Source organism: Lissotriton vulgaris, chromosome 4_1, assembly GCF_964263255.1.
Source record: "Lissotriton vulgaris chromosome 4_1, aLisVul1.2, whole genome shotgun sequence".
NCBI lineage: Eukaryota > Metazoa > Chordata > Amphibia > Caudata > Salamandridae > Lissotriton > Lissotriton vulgaris.
The window spans coordinates 12,862,950-12,882,897 of record NC_141691.1 but is presented as its reverse complement, the minus strand read 5'-3'; the positions used below and the strand labels follow the sequence as shown (position 1 = coordinate 12,882,897).

General features: G+C 43.2%; 1 protein-coding gene across 1 annotated transcript; it reads right to left on the bottom strand.

Moving 5' to 3' along the window:
* Positions 1–4,271: 4,271 nt before the first annotated feature.
* Positions 4,272–19,683, bottom strand: LOC147718215 (nicotinamide N-methyltransferase-like). Its single transcript, XM_086966642.1, has 3 exons — positions 19,510–19,683; positions 8,884–9,091; positions 4,272–4,891 (listed from the first exon to the last, which is right to left on the bottom strand). Exons 1-3 carry the CDS (start codon positions 19,655–19,657, stop codon positions 4,456–4,458), a joined length of 792 nt encoding a protein of 263 aa, XP_086822768.1. The 5' UTR covers positions 19,658–19,683; the 3' UTR covers positions 4,272–4,455.
* Between the last annotated feature and the right edge of the window lie 265 nt (positions 19,684–19,948).

The following is a 19,948-nucleotide window of genomic DNA, read 5'->3' as shown; positions in this document are numbered from 1 at the left end:
AGCACCTCTTATGCTTCTTTCAGTGCCTTTAGTGCCTCCTTCTACACCTCTTGTGCTTCTTTCTGCACCCCTCTTGCCTCTTTCTGTGCCTTTCTTCCCTCTTTGTGCACCTGTCTTGTATCTTTCTGTACCTCTTTTTAGATTTTTCTGCAGTCCCTTTGCCTTTTCCTGCACCTCTCGTGTTTCTTTCAGCATTTCTCTTGCTTCTTTCTGTTATCTCTTGTTTCTTTCTGTACCTCTCTTCCCCTTTGTGTACCTTTCTTCATGTTTCTGCTCTGCACCCCTCTTTTTTCTTCCTGCCCCTCACTTGATGCTTTCTCAACCTCTCTCTACGCTTTCTCAACCTCTCTTTCCTCCTTTATCACGTCTCTTGCTTCTTTCTGAACCTCTCTTGCTTCTTTATTAACCCCTCTTGACTATTTATGTACCTTTGTTGCATCTTTATGCACTTCTCTTGCTCCTTTTTGCACACCTCTTGCTGCACCTTAATTGCTTCTTCCTGTACCTCACTCTCTTCTTTTTGTACATTTCTTGCTTCTTTCTGCACCTCTCTTGCTTTCGTTCTGCACTTCTCTTTCTTCTTTCTGAGTATTGCTTCCTGTTTCTGCAACTTTCTTCCTCTTTCTACACCTTTATTTTATACACTCTTTCGACTTCCTGCAACATTCTTCTTGATGCACTTCTTTTGCTCCTTTCTGCAACCCTCAATCCTCTTGCTGCACCTCAATTGCTTCTTCCTCTACCTCACTCTCTTCTTTCTGTACCTCTCTTGCTGCTTTCTTTTCCTCTCCTGCTTCTTCCTGTACTTCACTTTCTTTTTTCTTAGTCTTTCTCCCTCTTTCTGTACCTTTCTTCCTCTTTCTGTGCCTTTATTCGTCTTTATGCACACCCCTATACCCTTATTCTTCCTTTGGCCACCTCTCTTCCCTCTTTCTGCACCTCTTTTTTATTTTCTGCAGTTCTCTTGCCTCTTTCTGTACATCTCTTGCTTGTTTCTGCACTTCTGTTGCTACTTTCTGCATCTCTATTCTTTCTTTCTGCATCTCTCGTGCTAATTTCTGCACTTCTTTGGTTTCTTCTGTACCTCTTGTGCTTCTTTCTATACACATCTTGCCTCTTTCTGCACCTCTCTTACTAATTTTGTACCTCTCTTGCTTCTTTCTGTACCTCTCTTTCTCTTTTTGTACCTTTATTCCTCTTTCTGTACCCCTCTGGCTTATTTATGCTCCTCTCTTTGGTCTTTCTGCTCCTCTCTTGCTTATTTCTGCCCCTCTCTTGCTTCTTTCACAACCTCCCTTGCCTCTTTCATTAATTCTCTTGCTTATTTATGTACCTTTCTTGCTTCTTTCTGCGCCTCTTTTGTTTCTTCTGTACCTCTTGTGCTTCTTTCTACACGCATCTTGCCTCTTTCTGCACCTCTCTTGCCTCTTTCTGTACCTCAATGGCTTCTTTCTGCACCTATCTTGCCTCTTTCTGAATCTCTCTTACTTCTTTCTGTACCTTTCTTCCTCTTTCTGTACTCCTCTTGCTTTTTTCTGCACCTCTCTTGCTTCTTTCCGAACCTCACATGCCTGTTTTACCACATCTCATGCTTCTTTCTGCACCTCCTTTGCTTCTATTTGTACCTTTTGTCCTCTTCCTGTACTTCTCTTGCCTATTTCTGCATTTCTCTAGCCTCTAACTGCACTTATATTGCCTTTCTGTATTTCTCTTCCTGCACCCCCCCAAGTTCTGCATCTCAGTTGCTTCTTCCTGCACCTCACTCTCCTCTTTCTGCACTTCTCTTGCTTCGTTCTGCACCTCTCTTGCTTCTTGCTTCACCTCTCTTTCTTTTTTCCTGAGTCTTTCTTCCTCTTTTTGTATCTTTCTGCACCTTTATTCCTCTTTATGCAATTATCTTGCTTCTTTATTCACCTCTATTGCCTCTTTCTGTGCCTCTCCTACTTCTTTCTGTACCTCTCTTCCTTCTTCCTGTAACATTCTTTCCCTTTATGTACTTGCTCCGTTCTGCACCCCTCAAGCCTCTTTCGGTACCTCAATTGCTTCTTCCGGCACCTCAATCTCTTCTGTCTGAACCTCGGTTGCCTCTTTCTGCACCTCACTCTCTTCTTTCTGTACCTCTCTTGCTTGTTTCTACACTTCTTGCTTCTTTCTGCACTTCACTTGCTTCTTTCTGCGCCGTTGATCCTCTTTCTACCCCTTTATTCTTCTTTATGCAGTACTCTTGCTTCTGTCTGCACATCCCTTGCTTCTTTCTGCACCTCTCTTTCCTATTTAAATCTGGTGGCCTCAATCGCTAAACGTTATATGGTCTTGTGATAATCCTGCATATGAAGTATATCTTTTACATAAAGTCTACGTATTTTTGATACAACCTTACGACTGGTGTCCGTCTGTGGTGGGTCAGTTGGTTTACTGTATGTGATCATAAATGCTTAACTAACTATCGCCCTGAGGATTAGCCTTGCCCGCTTGCACCATGCAACCTAGTGGGTGAGCAGGGGTTCTCCTTGCGTAGTTGTTCCCTTGCCCTGACTAGAGGAGAAGGTCCCTGCTTGTCACAAGTGCATACCTGTGCCAACCAGAGACCTCGCATTCTAACATTCACCTAGGTACTACCTTTCCATGCAGTCATCCAATCAACCAGACAGTACCAATGCACTCATCCAATGACCCAGGCACTGACTTTGCACTTATCTAATCACCCAGGCATCACTGATACACTCATCCAATCACTCACACAGTATGTAAGAACTCATCTAATCACTCAGGCACTATTCTTGCACTCAATTGTTTACTTAGATACTACCCATTCACTCATGTATAATCCTTTTACTCAGCCATTCACTCAGGTGCTATGCATATACTTTTGCTTTCTCTCAGGTACTACCCACATACTTATCCAGTCACCCAGGCACATTCTATGCACTCATCCAATAACTCAGCCAGTACCCATGCACTAATCCAATCACTCCCCTATATCATGGTAAGGTAGCATCTTCAAGCCCATTTTTATATTTTAAAAAAGAATTTGCTGCATATTTATATAAATTACATAAAACATAAAAAAATATATATATTTTTTGGTAATGAGTATATAAGTGCAGTAAAACCATTTAAATTCACTGAAAAAACCAAAGGTTTCGGTGACGTTATACTTAGTAATTAGCCTTTAAAAAACCTTAGAAATTCACTGAAAAACCCGTTACAGGAATGTTATAGTTAGGCTGACATTTCACTCGTACAAAACCAGAGAAATTCAGTCATTATAGTTAGCTGAGCTAACTGTAACTTATGCCCGAGTAAAGCACTGCTGACGACATCACATAATATATCACTCATGACATGGGCAGTCACACCAATCATGACATCACTGATGACTTCTCAAATAGCATCACTGATGACATCATCCACATAAACTCTGATGCACCTACTCACATCCCAATATAACCTTTCATACACCCACTCGAATTTTCAGAATACCATTCTTGAAACCATTGACACACCTATACCAGTATGCACATATCCACTCACTGATTCATAGGTCTACATATATATCCAGTCAGTCACCCATAGAGCTATTCACACAACTACTCAATCACCCAAACACTCAATCATACAGCCACTTGCTCACACATACAGAAACACACACACTCACTACTCATATATACTAACAAATACTTACTCTCCTTACAGTCGCTGACAAAAGCACACACTCAGCCATAAAGCCACACTCACAATCACTCAATCACACATGCAGATACTTATATACGTCAATACTCACATATACTGCCTTCCACATAATCAGTTACTCACATATATACCACTGAGACATTCATTCCCTCTCTGAAACAGCCATAAACACACTCACTAGCCATACAGTCCCTCACAGATGCACTCATGGACCCATACACCCAGGGATTCACCCACTCATATATCCATGCTGGGTGTCACATATATCTTCACTAACCCACACAGACACTAAGGCACCCATACAGGTACTCAGACACTCATATACCAACTTGCCAACCCATGCAGCCACTTACACACCAACTAACAGACTGATACACACATTCACACAGATTAGTCACTCATTCATAAATTCACTAAAACATGTTTAATCACTCACTTATACTGTCACTCAAACACCCACTAAATCATCCATACAGATAATCATACACCCACGGGCTCCACGTTCTTAGGAAAGAACGTGGAGCACGAGATAGAAGCATATCAGGGGTTAATGAGTGGATGTATCTCCAGTGCTGAGTGCTGTTTGTAAACTTTATTGTAACTCAATATTGTGTGTCCTGCTTATAGAACATGCTTATCCATTGCCAGTATTTTATAAATTTTTTAAAGAAAATTGAAAAAAGCAACTTAAGAAATTTGATGCAGGTAACATGTGATCTCTTCATCAGCATTCCCCCGATTCCGCCTTCTTCTACCTGAAGACTAAATATCTCTTTCCTTGCATGCTTTTAAAATGATAACATCAGTGTAATCAATGAGATCATACAAACATTGCACTTTCCGATTATACATGTGATGATCCTTTATGACATAACCAGCATCCGTGACGGCGTTCCTCAGAAACTCCTCATCGATGGAGAAATGAGGGAACTTCACATCGCCCACCTTGTGAAACGTTGTATTGAGGGGTGCAATTATTATTAGGTTTCCTCCGGATTTCAACAGTGGTGACAGATTTTTCAAAGCATCGTAGAAGGTCTCCTTATCTTTGGCTAAGAAATCCACAGAGTGCACCAGTAGCAGACAGTCAGCCTGGGGCAGGACAGTTGGAAACAATGGGTCACTTCTGTCGATATCACATTTGCAAACGTGTTTGATTTTTCGTTGTATCAGCTTCTGCTTCTCAAACCATGTTTCCCTAAAAACAAACGTATATGACATCATTAACAAGGATTTAATTATTGGCAAACATCTATTTTGTAAGATCATGATTGTTATTCAGTACTAACAAGGGGGCATATTTACAAGCCCCTAGTGCCACTGTAGCATCACTTTTTGCAAAAAAAGAGTGCAATGGGTGTTGATGTGGGCATTCCCAGCAACACCCATGGGGTTTTGATCCTGCTCCAGAATTACAAGGGTCTTTAAATTTGAGGCAGTGCCAAAAACGAATGCCTTTCAGTAGGAGGCGTTAATGTGGAGGAAGAAGGAGAAATACTATTATTTCCCTCATTTTTTGCTTGTTTTATCTGCAGAAGGATCAAAACACCATTAATGATTGTTTTCGTGCAGAATGTGTCCTTGCTCCATGGTGAATTGGAGCTAGTCAGCTTGTGTAGTGCCAAAAGAGATGCGAGCACAGGGATGTGCCATATACTTGCTAATACGGTGCACCCCTGTATTTTGACAATGACGCAGCTCAATGTAGCACAGCTACTTTTGGCACTGCACCACTTTCATGTAAATATGCCCCAAGGAGTTACAGAATGTTTCAAGCGGCATCTGCTGTACACTTTAAATATCTCACACTTCTATAGATGCCAAGTTGTGACCTTGATTTCTGTAAGCAGAAGAAGGATCCTGCAGGAACTGTCAAATGTGGGCTATGCGTAGCTGAAGCAGCAGTAGAAACAACATGCATCACTGTGCATTATCAGAGTGTAAGGGTCCTCTTCCTCACTGCATCCTTAGAGAGTACCAGTACACTGAATCACTGTGGATTATCAGAGTGTCCGGGCCCTCTTCCTCACTGCATCCTTAGAGAGTACAGTACACTGAATCACTGTGGATTATCAGAGTGTCAGGGCCCTCTTCCTCACTGCATTGTTAGAGGGTAACAGTAAACTGAATCACTGTGCATTATCAAGGGTTGTCTCTGTTCATTGTTAGGCTGTACCTGTGCTCGGCACCATCCAGGCACTGCTCACATTGATTGGCCGACACCTAGCCTGCATCTGAATAGTCATCGAAGGGTTTGCATTTACTGTGCTACCGCCATGCCAGCTGAGCGCTAACAATAGCATTAAATGAAGTGCTGAGGTCAGTGACTTTATTGAAAAGAGCATGCCTCTTCTGGCTGAAGTCCACCTCAAAAAACTAGCATTGTCAACACAAATTGGTCTGGGCTTCTCCACTGGCCTTCCGGCAATTCTTATTGTGCTCTGTTGTGGGTTTTGAGCAAAAAAATAAACACATATTACCATACTTCTCCCTGACACTAAATGGAACTACTTTGTGTGAGGGTGTGTCCCTGGTGAAAGGGTGTCATACCGTAACCCTTAGTGAAGTCACCCAATGGCTGAAGTGGGATATACATTACCACTCAATGCATACTGGAGTGAGTGGAAGAAAAATGTGAATGACACCAACCACAGACTAATAGATGAAGCCTGGCTGAAACCCCTATAAGTAACTAGTAACCAAAAATGTTAATCAGAAAGAAAGAAAGGAAGGAAGGGCGGAAGGAAGAAAGAAAGAAAGAAAGAAAGAAAGAAAGAAAGAAAGAAAGAAAGAAAGAAAGAAAGAAAGAAAGAAAGAAAGAAAGAAAGAAAGAAAGAAAGAGAGAAAGAAAGAAAGAAAGAAAGAAAGAAGGAACAAAAGAGAAAAGAAGAAAAGAGAATGAAAGAAGAGAGAAAGGAAGAAAGGAAGAAAGACAGGAGGGAGAAAGGAAACAAGGAAAGGAGGGAGGTAGGGAGGTAGGGAGGAATGGAAGAAAGAAAAAAGAAGAAATCAAAGAAACAAACATACAAAGAAAAGAAAGAGAGGAAGAGAGAAGGGAGGGAAAAGTAAGCAAGAAAGAAAAGATGAAGAAAGGAAAAAAGAAACAAAGTACAAAGAAGTTAACTTAACCTCTTCAATTTGGAGCAAGTTCCACCCCAGTGCTTGACATTCCGAACACGATCAGGACGGCTCCCGGCTGTCATGAGCACACGCCCACCGTGACTCATGAAGGCCGGGAGCCGTCATGAGCATGGAAGAGGTTAGTACAGAAAAATTAATAACAGATTCAAATAGACACAATGTGGTGTGTTGTCAAATAGCAGCTGTCAGAAAACCAAAACACTGCAAAAGGTATTTATAACAACATTGGCAGGAGATGGGAATTACACAACAGACCGAAGGATAAAGAGAGGTGGCTGAAAGCCCTCTGTAATCTTACATATTTTACACCATCAAAAGGTCTTGGCATAGAAATAGAAAGAGGAATAGCTAAAACGAATGTAAGATCAGATTAGCAAACTATGCAGAAGAAGCACCTATTGAGGGAATTAAAAAATAGAATTAAAAATGAAAAAGCAAACTTCAGATAAATCTAATAGAATTATTATAACAAAGCAATCTTGTGATGAACTACAATAATAAAAAATAAATAATGATGGTGCGTCCTGGGTCTAGAGCTCCAAATACAAGACAAGCAATAAGTGTGTAACATTAGCAGGTGCTGCCTACATTGAGTCCATTATGTGAACAGATGCACCAGCAGAGGTGGTATGTGGAGCGCCAAGGGGCATCATCAGGTAAAAGCTTAGACCTCAACTGACCACACGTCATAGCAAAGTAAACCAAGGACAGAACCCACTGCAGGTTGACTTCAGCAGCTGGCTCACTGTGCCAGCAAAGTTGTGATACACTGCTGGTGGACTTCAACAGCTGACGTGTAGTGCCAGTAAAGACAGAAGCCACTGCAGGTGGACTTCAGCTGCTTGGGTGCAGTGCTGGCGATGATGGAACCCACTGTAGGTGGACGTCAGCAGCTGGCTCACAGTGACAGTGCACATTCACAAGCAGTGGCAGGTGCAGGAAAACAAATCACCCACTGAGAACAGGTACAGCATGTTAATGCTGTTCAAATGCCCTTTCTTCAGGTGCTGCAGAGCACACTGCACTAACCATCACAACGTATTGTCAATATCTCGGATCGCATGGAGTTGGCAAACATCCCACAATTGTCACGCTCAGTGTGTACTTTCCTCTGTCAATTTTTGCTTCAGATCTCCTGAACTAGATCTTGGCAACAGGTCTTAGGTGGGTACATCTCTTTTGACCAGAATATTGCACTGAGTATGCCCTTGCCACAGTCTTTTGTTAAAGGAATGGCTCATGATCTGTCAAAACTCGTTGGAGACAATAAGTGGAGCAAAAAGAGATCCCCATTGTTATAAATATCTTTTTTTTAAGCAATTCAGACTCAACACAACTTGGATTCAATTGGCTGCGTAGGGATCGGTGAGGTGAAATATAAAAACAAGTATTTACAGGACCGACAGCTAACTAAAAAGATTAACAATGTCTAAAAGGAACCAACCATAACCAAACATCTTAGGACTACAAACATGCTGGTGGCCCAAGCTAGCTGTATCATGTACACCACAACATGTTTTGCACACTCCTGCACATTTAATAGGAAGTAATTGGTTCCAGTGATGACAAACTACATAGCTGTAGAAGGGGCCAGTAAGCATCCCTTTCCAACTTGGGGTGCAGGTACCTTGGTCTGTATCCCATGAATATCATACTTCAGATGCCAACATACATTAGCAGTGTCACACCGGATAGCAGTCACCCATGTCGAAAGGAGTACTACTTTGGATGACTCTCTTCACCAGTTGACTTGAGTGCTGTCTTATTGAATAACATATTTCACAAAAACACCCAGAGTGTCAGCCATGAGGTTTTGGTGCAAGAACCATCCCAGGTCCATCAGACATGTTGGAAAATTAAGCGGTGTGGCCCAGTCCTAGCGTACAATGAAACTTTCACCATACAGAAAACAGTACATAACACAAGGATTACCCAGTACCACTGATTGGTAGAAGGTGACTTACATACACTGTGGTACTTTCAAACCTATTAGACTGAATATTTACCACCATCAAAACCAACCTGGGTCTCACATAGTAGGATCCTTACCTGCTGCCCTGGAGTTCACAAAGCAACTTTGTCACATGACTACAATCCAGTGTATCAGGTTCATTCTTCAGCCATTTCTGTAGCTCCTCCATGGACTTGTCATTCAAGCAGGCGAAGGTGATCTCAGAGAAATACTCACAGGCTGGGATGGTATAATGGATGAGGGGGGCCATCGAAACTTGAATCATAGAGCCCCCTTCCACCGCACCTGCTCAGAAAGAGATTCACACTTCAATGTAAGGCAAAGCTATCAATGGCTGTAGGGCCTGGCCTGCATCCCGGATCTGCACACATCCCCTCTTGGGTGGCCCAAGCCCACTGCACACAACCTTTAGCCTGCAGCCAAGCCAACCCTCCGCAGGTGACCTTTCACCAAATATCTTTATCTTTTGATGTGCATCCTGCTTCTTACTAACAGTCCATTGCGTAAGGCAGTTGCCATTTTACTGGCACACAAAGATGGTGCCACTCAAAAAATGATTTGTTAAAAACACTGTGCAATGCACATTGACTTCACCAGTGATTATTAGTACCTATACAAAATAAGTTCTCTTTTCAAGGGTGCCATAGTACACAATACATTTGTTTAAAGTGGAAAGTTTGATTCATCAGCATATATCACTATTAGCATATTTACGAATCCTATAGAACACAATCACAGTTCATTAGAATATCAAAAGTGGATATGAACATTTGTTAATGAAGCCACACCCTCTCGACTTTGGGAAGGGCCCTTGAAGAGATTGCTTCTGACTCAACAACGACATCCAGTAAAAATTTAAGTTATTCCAGCTTTGCAATAGAATTGATAATCAGTTGCTTCTGACTTGAGAGGGACCTCCAGTAAAGTTCTGAAAGGCTGATGCCTTGTTAAAGACTTCAAACTATTGACTCTGACTCAAAAAGGACATCTATCAATTACTTGAAGTACAGTAGCTATCGGAAAGGCAAAAATGATTGGCTGTGCCAATGCTTGTTTTTAAATGCATTCTTAAACGTCAAACTTTACAAGTGCAGCATAGGGTTATTAGCACAAGGCAGTTGCACTCTAACAGTAATTCCAGGTTAAAGGTCCATAGTAACATAGCAGTGTCTTACACACGTAAGTTAAACATTCCAAATGTTGTCAAGAGCCCGATGACATCCGCATGCACAAGGTCAGATGTGGCAGCAGATTGGTACAAGGAATGGATACGGGATGCCGGTACCCATGATATGTCAGCTGTCATAGGATTCACAGATCCTCAACCTGAGTGTCCCCCTTCTGTTTGTATAACTCCTAAGGGATATAACACATGGGGATGAGGGTCAGACTTATCTCCTGCCTCTAGCCATTGCTTGCCCTCTGACCAGCAGCAGGGAGCGTTACCTTTTCCATAGCTAGTTCCATAGCTAGTTAGTATCCACTTTTTGCATATTCAACAACCCAAAAACCTGTTGCAACTATGCCTTCCATGTCACAACAATTCAGAGTTTGAAGACCTAATGTCTGAAACCAAATCTAATCGCATGTCTTTTTAGGTCTCACTACGGACAGTGGCTGCAAGAAAATTTAGCTGGATAATCACTTTCTGCAGGAGTGTGGTGAGGTCAAAGGTCACCCTAGCAGAAGAAGTGGCAGCTGAGCTAGAACTATATGATCTAACCTGTTGCTCACTTCCTACTGAAGCAAGTGGCTTCTAGGGGATGAAGGGTTGGAGGGAATGGTGGAAACGCTCTTGGATTGGGTTTGCTCCTTGTCAGGGCACAGCACCACCTCTTTCCTCACACTATTCCTACTGAGATCCCTGTACACAAGTGCCCCCCTCACCACCACACTATGTTTACTCTAAGAAATACCACTTCTCTACTTAGAGTCATTATCTTCCACACCATCTCCACTCACTTGAAACCCACGCTTTTCCCCACACTCCTCACACTTATGCACAGCTGACCTTTCACTCCCTCACATCAGCCTCACCCACAGAGAGCAATGCCCAACCGATCCTTACACTATCTTCAATGATATGTTATCAGCAGTCTACAGTCAGCCTATCCCCACTCAAAGCAGCTCACTGCTATCATGCGTATACTATCCCCATTCATACTGGTCCCACTCAGAGCTGCCCACTCCTATCACACACATGCTATCCCCACCAAGATTATCCCCACTCAGGGCCACTCAGTCCTCTCACATACACTCACTAGACCCACTAATACTATCCCCACTCAGCCATTCATTCCTATCACAAACACACTATTCCCAATCAACACCACTCAGTTGTATCACAGGCACACTATCCCCACTCACTTAATCCCCACTCAGAGCTGCTCAGTACGATCACACACACAAGATACCCATTCAGAGCCTCTCATTCCTATCAATCACATACTATACCTACCCCAAGCTGGTCATTCCAAGCACATGCATGCTATTATCACTCATACTATCTCCACTCAGAGCCTTTTAGTTTTCTCAGATGCAAAGTATCTTTTCAGGAGCCAGATCCCCAATAATTTACTCAACCTCAATATCTCGACCACTCCAAAGCTATCACTGCACAGAAATCACCCTGCTGGAAATAGTAGATAATATTAGACTCTCTCTCGACGCCAGACAATCCGCCAACTTGGTTCTTCTTGACCAGTTCAACACCATCTCCCTCAGCACTCTTTTGAATTGTTTTCGGAGATGGGTTTTGGGGCCACTGCACTGAACTGGCTCAGAAGCTACCTGACAGATCGAACCTCCAAAGTTCTAATTCACCTCCAGCAGCCAACTTATAGACAAGGGCGTCCCCCAGGGCTCTATTTTGAGCACCAAACTCTTCAACCTGTTTGTGGTACCCTTAGCCAACGTGATTAAAACTCACGGTATTGACATAGAATTGTACGCTGACGATACTCAGATACTAATCACACTTGGACCCGACCCCACTGACACCAAACTCTGATTAAGTCAGTGTATGTCTGACATACACTGCTGGATTCTAAATAACCATTTGCAACTTAATGCCCTTAAAACCAAAAATTATCCTTTTTGGTAAAGCACAAACCCTGTGCTGAAGTGATTGGTGGCATTCTAATCTAGGCACATGTTCCTAACCCAAGTCGGCAGTTCGTAACCAAGGAGTGCTGACCGACAATCAAATCTCCATGCCCAATCATGTTATTATTGTGGCCAGCGTCTGTTATGCACTAATGCGCAGCCTTCGTAAGATCTTTAAATGGGTCCCACTATCATACCGCATGCCTCTGGTGCAAGGATTAATCATCAACCTGCTGGATTATGGCAGCCATTTGGCCTCCATCAACAGAGAGCACCTAACAAAATTCCAGGTCCTTCAAAACACGGTTAACATACTAGTATTAAATCTACCACACAGCTCTTCCTTGGCACTCATTTTGAGAGCTCTTCACTGACTTCCCATCAGAAAATGTATAACATTCAAGATTAACTGTTGTTTACAAAACTCTCAATGGTCACGTCCCTTGCTACCTTGTTAATAAACTGAAAAGGTATCATCCCTCCAGAACTCTCCGATCTGCTAATAAACATTTTCTCGTCCTTCCCAAGATTCATACTGCAAGGAACGGTGGAAGATGTTTCTCTTGTCTTGCTCCCACCCTATCGAACACTCTCCCTCTTCATCTCTGTACTGACACCGACCACAGGAAGTTTCGTAAGTATCAAAAACCTGACTGTTCTGAGACTGCCTCCTTCCCAGTCAGTCCTCCTCTTCTCTCCCTTTTTGTTTCCTGTGACAGGCTAGTGCTTTGAGGCCTTCGGGTGAAATGTGCGCTCAAAAAAAACTCATACATAACATAACATAACATGCCTAGCATTGGCCCTGAGGATGACTACTAAAAAAATCAGGTCTTCAGCTTCTTGCAGAATTCAAGAAGTCAGGAGGAGGCTCTAATGTGTAGTGGCGGGTCATTTAACTCTTTGGAGAGATGTAGGGGAAGGCTTGACTGCAGGATTTGGATTTCAATATGCATGAGATGTGTGTGGGTAAAAGTCCAAATAAGCAGCGATGCAATTGTGAGGTTTGCTGGACCAGTCTTATGTAGAGATTTGAAAGTGTTGGCAGGAGTCTAAATTGTGCTTTTTTGTGAATGGGGAGCAAGTGGATCTACCTCAGGTGTGGTATGATATGAGTGCAGTATAGGAAGTTGAGAGTTGAGAGGAAGCTGAGAGTGATTCTGGCAGTCATTCTGAATGGTCTGCAGCCTTTTGGTGATTTTTTTGTTGAGCCCCATCATAGAGGATGTTCTGTTTATCCAGCTTACTTGTGACCAAATTGACTGTTTTCTGGTTGCTGATTGGGAGCCGTTTGAAAGTCTTCCTCAGCCTCTTCAGGGTATGGAAGCATGCAGCTGTGACTGCCTTGACTTAGATGGTCATGTGCAGCTTGCTGCTCCCAATTATACAGAGGTTGTAGGCCAGGGTGGGGGTAGGGAGTGTTGGTCCTAGCTCTGTTGCCTACCAGGGACAGTCCAAAAGTGAGATGCTAGTCCCGAAGATTACAATTTCGGTCTTAACGGTGTTCAGCTTTAGAAAGTTGATCTTCACCCAGTAGATTTCAATCATGAAAGAATTGAGTTTCATCAGCATAGGAAAGGATGTCATGAGAGCAAATGGTGCTAACTAGAGGGATCATGTATGACTTGAAGGGGGTCTGACTCGGGGAGTTTCCTTGAGTTCTACACTGCCAGGCTGACTGATTAGATTTTCCCAGACAGGAAGGAGCAAATCCATTGGAGTGCTTGTCCTTTGATTCCAATATTGTGTAGGCATTGGATGAGGATGGGGTGGGAGACTGAGTCAACTGCTGCAGAAAGGTCCAAGAGAATGCGGGCCGCCACGTCTCCTCTGTTTCGAGTCATGTGGAGGTCGTCCATGGAGCACTGAGAGCAGTTTCTGTATTTTGGTTGGGTTTGAATCCACACTGAGTGGTATTGGTCATTGCGGTATTTAGTGAGGTGTCGGTTAATGGTTTTTTCAAAGACTTTGGATAGGAATGATAGTAGGGGGATTGGTCGGTAGTTGGTAAGTGTTGAAGGGTCCACAGAGGGTTTCTTCAGCAATGGGAGGACAGTTGCATTTTTCCAAGCATTTGGTAAAGAGGCTAAATAAGTCAAATCTGCATGTATACAATCACCTTGATACTGAGCTCGATGGTATGGAATAAATCAATGGTCATTTGTGTACATGGGCTCAATCACTGTGTGACAATTAGAGAATGTCAGTTGATTCTGTTGTGCAAAGCTCAGCAAAACCAGGACAGTGAAGGTGAAATGAGTACATCATGCCCTGCACATTTGCCTGCCTCAGAAGGATGAGTCCACACAGCAACTTCTCTGGCATGCTGAGCCTCAAAATACTATGGTGGGAATGAGAGGTACCTGACTCCAACACAACTGCAGAGCATTGCCACAAGCATGTTCAAGGCAAACAAATAAGCATACCTCACACAACTCGCAGCCTGCCTTTGGCTAACCCTACTAACCAGTTCCAAGCAAGATAAAAAATATCCTATATCCTTCAGGTGAGTAGTGGGCCACCCAGTAGAGCTGTGCAAAATAAATCTTGCCATGCACAACTAGACCCATCATAGAAATATAGGAGACCGAGAAGTATGAATGTTCCATTAGAGGGTGTCCCACTGTATGACCCTGTCAAGCCTAACATCCAATGTAGCCCTCAACGGAATGACCCCAGGAAAAGTGTTCAACTTCATCCATTACACCAACTTGGCAACCCACCACTCAAGAAAGCAGAATAATCCAGCAAGGGGGTCACTCAGAGTGCATTTACAGGTACCACTGCTCAACTACAATTCCAAAGTCAACAAGGAAACAGATGGTGAAGTAATAAATATTACTGCTGCAACTTTATTCAAGTGACACAATCTTCATATTATTTCACAATCTCTTGAACACCGAAGGTGAACATCAGTATGAAAAAGCCATCATAGTCCTGAAAGCACAAAGATGAATCCAGAATGCATGCCAACAGAGGGGGAGGCTACTGATGACTTCTATGCAAGACTTTGTGAATTTAGCCAGCACCTACACAGATACGAATACAAATAAGTGGATGCAGGCACAACTAGTCCATAGCTATAGGCAGTCATATATTAAACTATATTCTAAAACCAGCACAAATACAATGGAGAAGCAGGTGGGCTTCATATTTCCCAAAGTGACAATCGAAGAGGCACTCAAAGAATCAAGTGCAATGAAGATGCAGTCTGAAAGTGGCATTCCCTCTGAAATTCTGTCAATATCCAGGCAAAACAACAGACTCATGGGGGCTGGAGGTACTGGAGAAAATGCTGGAGGAAGCTGAGATGGGAATACTAGACTGCTAACTATTAAGGACTCACTTGTGCTCAATATCAGGGTTGGGTGTCATTTCTGGGTAACGAGGGGTAGAGCCCTATTTAGCCAGCACTGTAATTTTATCCTGGGTCTGGCGACATGTTGTGTGGTTTCACTGATTTTCTGATTCGTATTTTAGTACCTGTTTTGTGTTCTTTGCTGTTTGTTGTTTTTCCCTTTATGGTTCCCTTCATTACCTTGAATTGTTTGTCGTGCTTTCCCTTGGTTAAGGTTCTAGGGTTAGACTCAGGGGTCCCACCGGGAACAGTGATGCACTCTTGTTATACCCTCAGCGGCACTAGGGCGTCCGGGTGCAGAGTGTTGAGGCTCAATGTTATCCAATGGGGGATTGGGGGCTTCCGGTTGATGGCTGCTGGAAAACAGGCCACTGGGTTGTAGTAGCAAAGCTCCTAGGGTTTAGGTCAGGGCAAATGGGAAAACAAAGTAGCGCAAAAGGTACACCCTTAGCTGCACTGAGGCAGCTGGGTGTAGAGTGATGTTTTGACGTCGGGCGCCCTGTTATTTTTGATGGAGAACCTCCAGTTTGCAATAGCACCGCAGGCAGGGAGATGAAGGACTTCTGGGTGCAACCACCACTCGAGAGGTAAGTTGGGAAGTTAAGCGTTAGTTAGGCACTGTTGGTTAGGGCACACAAGGCCATGGGGCGTCGGGCGCAGGGGTGCCTTTTGAGGTCGATTTTCTTACCAGCTCCTGGTTGCGGTTAGGGGGCCTTCTGGACTTACACTGTAGGTGTCAGCTGGAGGCTTGAGGCAGGTCAGGGGTTACTGGGTCTTGGGTCAGGATCGCTGGTGTGACCTTCTCGTTGTGTTTTTCCACTCAACCTTGGGCCGGGTTTGGCGGGTGCAAAGTGGGCTGAATTCGCGGTCTCTGGCTGCTGCCAGAGTTTGCAGTTGAACAAATCCATTGTTCAATGGAGGAGCAGTCTTCAGAAGTGAAGGCAGGCAGGTCCTCCGGGGTTTTCGAGACTGCTGGTTGCAGAACACACCGAAATTTAGCCATAGTAGATTTGAGGGGAGATAGGCCTGTAGGGCTGGGGCCAAGTCAGTGGGTTTCTTCCTCTTGTTAGCTGGCTGCACTGCCCTTCTTCTTCTTTTCTTCTTGTTGTTTCTGTATCTAAGGAAGCAAGGTTCAGGGTGCCCCCTAAATACTAGAATTAGGGGCTTTACAGGTAGGTAGAGGGCAGGAACCAATGGGTTACTTCCCTTGGATGGGTACACTCCCTATTATGCTACCCTCTACTGGGAGGGGGGCAGGAGCCTGTCACTTGTTGGTGGGCCCCCCATCTTCAAGATGGTAGGTACACAGAGTAGTGCTTTACCTCAACTCCCCCACCTGATGGGTGGAGTTGGCAGAGTTTGGCACACCTCTCTTCCTCACTAGTTATTGCCACTGTTTCTCCCACCCGAAGTATGGGGTAGAACCATCAAGGACCAGTTACTGAAAACAGCAAGTGGTCTGGGGAAGGTCACAAAGGCGTGCCTTTGAAGTGCCCCCTTCATGAACACTCCTCATCCTGGGGGAAGAGACTTGGCAACTCGTCCCAGGATTTGCATTGTTTCAGGCCCCCACGAGCAGCAGGCTCTTGACCCAGGGGTCCTGAAACATGTCTGTTGATAGCAGCCTAAGCAGCCACTTAGTCAGAACACTAGAGTTGGGTTAGTTTTTAGGGGGCATCTCTGAGATGCCCTCTGAGTGCATTTTCATTCAATCTCGCAATGGCATCAGTGTGGGTTTAATGTGCTAAGAAGCTTGATACCAAACTTCTCAGTTTGCAGTATAACCATTATGGTGCTGTTGAGTTCATATTGACAATTTCCCAGGACCATATACTCTTAATGCACTGCACTTACAATGTCTAAGAATTGACTTAGACACTGTAGGGGTACAGGGCTCATGCACCTGTACCCTCACCACTGGTATAGTGTACCCAGAAAGAGGGGTAACTGATCTATGCCAGGGCAGTGGGTTGTAGGCATGGTACACAGAGATATGTGCAATGTCGAGTCTTCACTTTGTTCTGCACCATAACAAACAGCCTTCAAAGGCAGTGTGTGTGTGTAAAGGTACAGGGCCTCTAAGGGTGGCACAATAAGTGATGCAACCCTTAGAGGCCTTCTCTGGTCACAGTGCCCTGGGTACCTGTGGTACCATTTACCATTTTTGTGAAAGAGGTGTGGCGCAGTGGCCAGGGTGACTGACTTGGGAACCCAGGGGTCACTGTTCGATCACCGGCGCTAGTGGCAAATCAGCTCAGCACCATTTAACTCTGGGCAATAGCTTGCTTAATCTTCCCGACGGCCCCCAGCACCAGGACACCTTCGGGTAATTGCTCATGCTTTACAAATACTGGACATTTACCAGGGACTGACCTGTGGCCAGAGATGCCAATTGGGTTTAGTTTTGGGGAAAGATCACAGGCTCTGTGAACTTGATTTCATGGACCAAGGACACACCAAGTAAACGTGACAGTAGTCTTGCAAAAATGGAGGGGGGGGGTTACTGCAACAGAACCCCACTTTCCTACAAGTGCCACCCAGGAAACTGCCCAGCAAGCACTGACTGTACCAGGACACACACATTATACTGCACTGTAACCACTGACTGCTCCAGGGCTCACAGAAAAGTCTTCGAAGTTTGTATGACATGTCCATCTTTGTAAATCTTAAAGGCTTGAAATAATAAAAAAATGAATAAATAATATTGGTTCAGTACCAGACTGCTGTCCCAACATTACTAAATATAGAGCCTCTCCAGAAGCAGCAGTTCTTTCTGCAGGTCTGTAATTGATAAACATGTCTCTTTTTACATCAAGGGAATACTGTCCATGTACAAAGGGTCTGGGTTACGAAGCACTGTTTTCTGACTTATGCCTCTAGAGTAGCATGAAATACTTCAAATTGAAAAAGAGTCAAACTGGTGCAAACACTTGTGATATATGTAATTACAAACTACTCACTCCTGTGTTGTCTGTGTGGATATACTTCTGAACTTAATTTAGACATGAATGATCCCAGGAATGTGCACTAGGGCTGTTGGGTAAATCCCATGTGAAAGATATTCCTGCATGATTAAGAGCTAAGTGCTGCAATCAGTGAGACAAACTGCATCAAACGATGTGGAAATCACAGAGAGTTCAGGAGAGGAGACAGGAAAGAAAAGAATCTGTTTGCAAAATGAAAAATCTAATCCAAACAAAAAGCCAAATTCCAGAACTTTCCTGACCATACTAATGCATGCAGGTATAGATGTACAAATTACACATGCTAAGGTCAGGTTAAGAAAACATGTTCACTAGTGCACATCATGAGTGACCTCTAACGTGTTCAACCATACATAAGGGATGAAGAGTTATGAATTGGTGAGGCAGGTGTAAATTCTACTCATGCATAAACGTAACTTGCATGTGTCGTAATTTGCATCAGCTATGATACACTGGACACATTGTTTTGACAGAAATAAAACATTCAATAAACTTGTTGATTAAAATGTCTTTTTGAACCTTGTCATCTAGAGAAACATTCTAATAAACTGCTCTTAGATGTCTGCAGAGAGGAGCATGGATTGACTCTTTCATGACAGCAGGTGGGTAAACTACATATGCTGGATATGCACCCTCCTTCAGTGTTGGATCACAGGTGAATAAACGCAAAGAGAAGGGTAAGGACATGGATTTATATGGATTCCAATCTCAGACCCCACCTGTGACACAAAGTTTCAGACCAGAACACATCACTTCCCTCATTAGTTTGAGGAGTTAGCTACATCATCATACTGGCAGGGCAGCCTTAACTGTCCCTTTGTTGTGGGTACAACACAAATTCAGCACAGAAACATTTTGGTAAATCTTTCTTGAAAGCTTTTCTGATCAAACACTTTTCCCAATGACTGAGTTTGAGGATTTGTATGATAATTACATACTTGCATATTGCAGTGCATAATGAATTATTTAAAACATGTATTATTCTAATCATATGTGCCTCAAAGAACGCTTCAATGCCCCCAGCATGAAAAAAGCCAAGATCTGAAACAAGATCTCTTAAGTTTGATAGCCGAATGAAGTAATCTGAAATATAAAACAGAATTACTCAGTTCAAACAATAACAATTATGATCCTCAATACTGTTCTTGTAAGTGGATCAAAATCTTTTCTGGTAACTATGGGTGAGTTGAAGCATAGCTGACTAAATGTAAAAATGAACCACACATTATGTGGTGAAGAGTAACACCAATAGTACTCACTTGATGATAAGATCCTCAGGTAAGCTGGAAGCAGCTCATTAATAGTATCTTCCACATAGTCACAGTCTTGTACAAAGTATCTCTGGAGAAACGTTCGTGGATCAAATAGCTTCTCATACATTTCCTTCAGACTCATGCCAGAGGCCATGTTCTCCAATGTGCTGCTATCCGGCTTTCAGTGCTCGTTGTCTGAGCTCACACAATATCTACAAGAAATCTACATTGCAAATGATATCTACAAGAAATCTACATTGTAAATGATGTCTACAAGAAATCTGCATTGTAAATTATGTCTACAAGAAATCTGCATTGTAAATAATATCTACTAGAAATACACATTGTAAATGACACCCACAACAAATCAACAATGTGAGGAATAGCGATTCTCCTAATTATTCAATCAATCAATCATATCATTTGCAAAGTGCACTACATACCA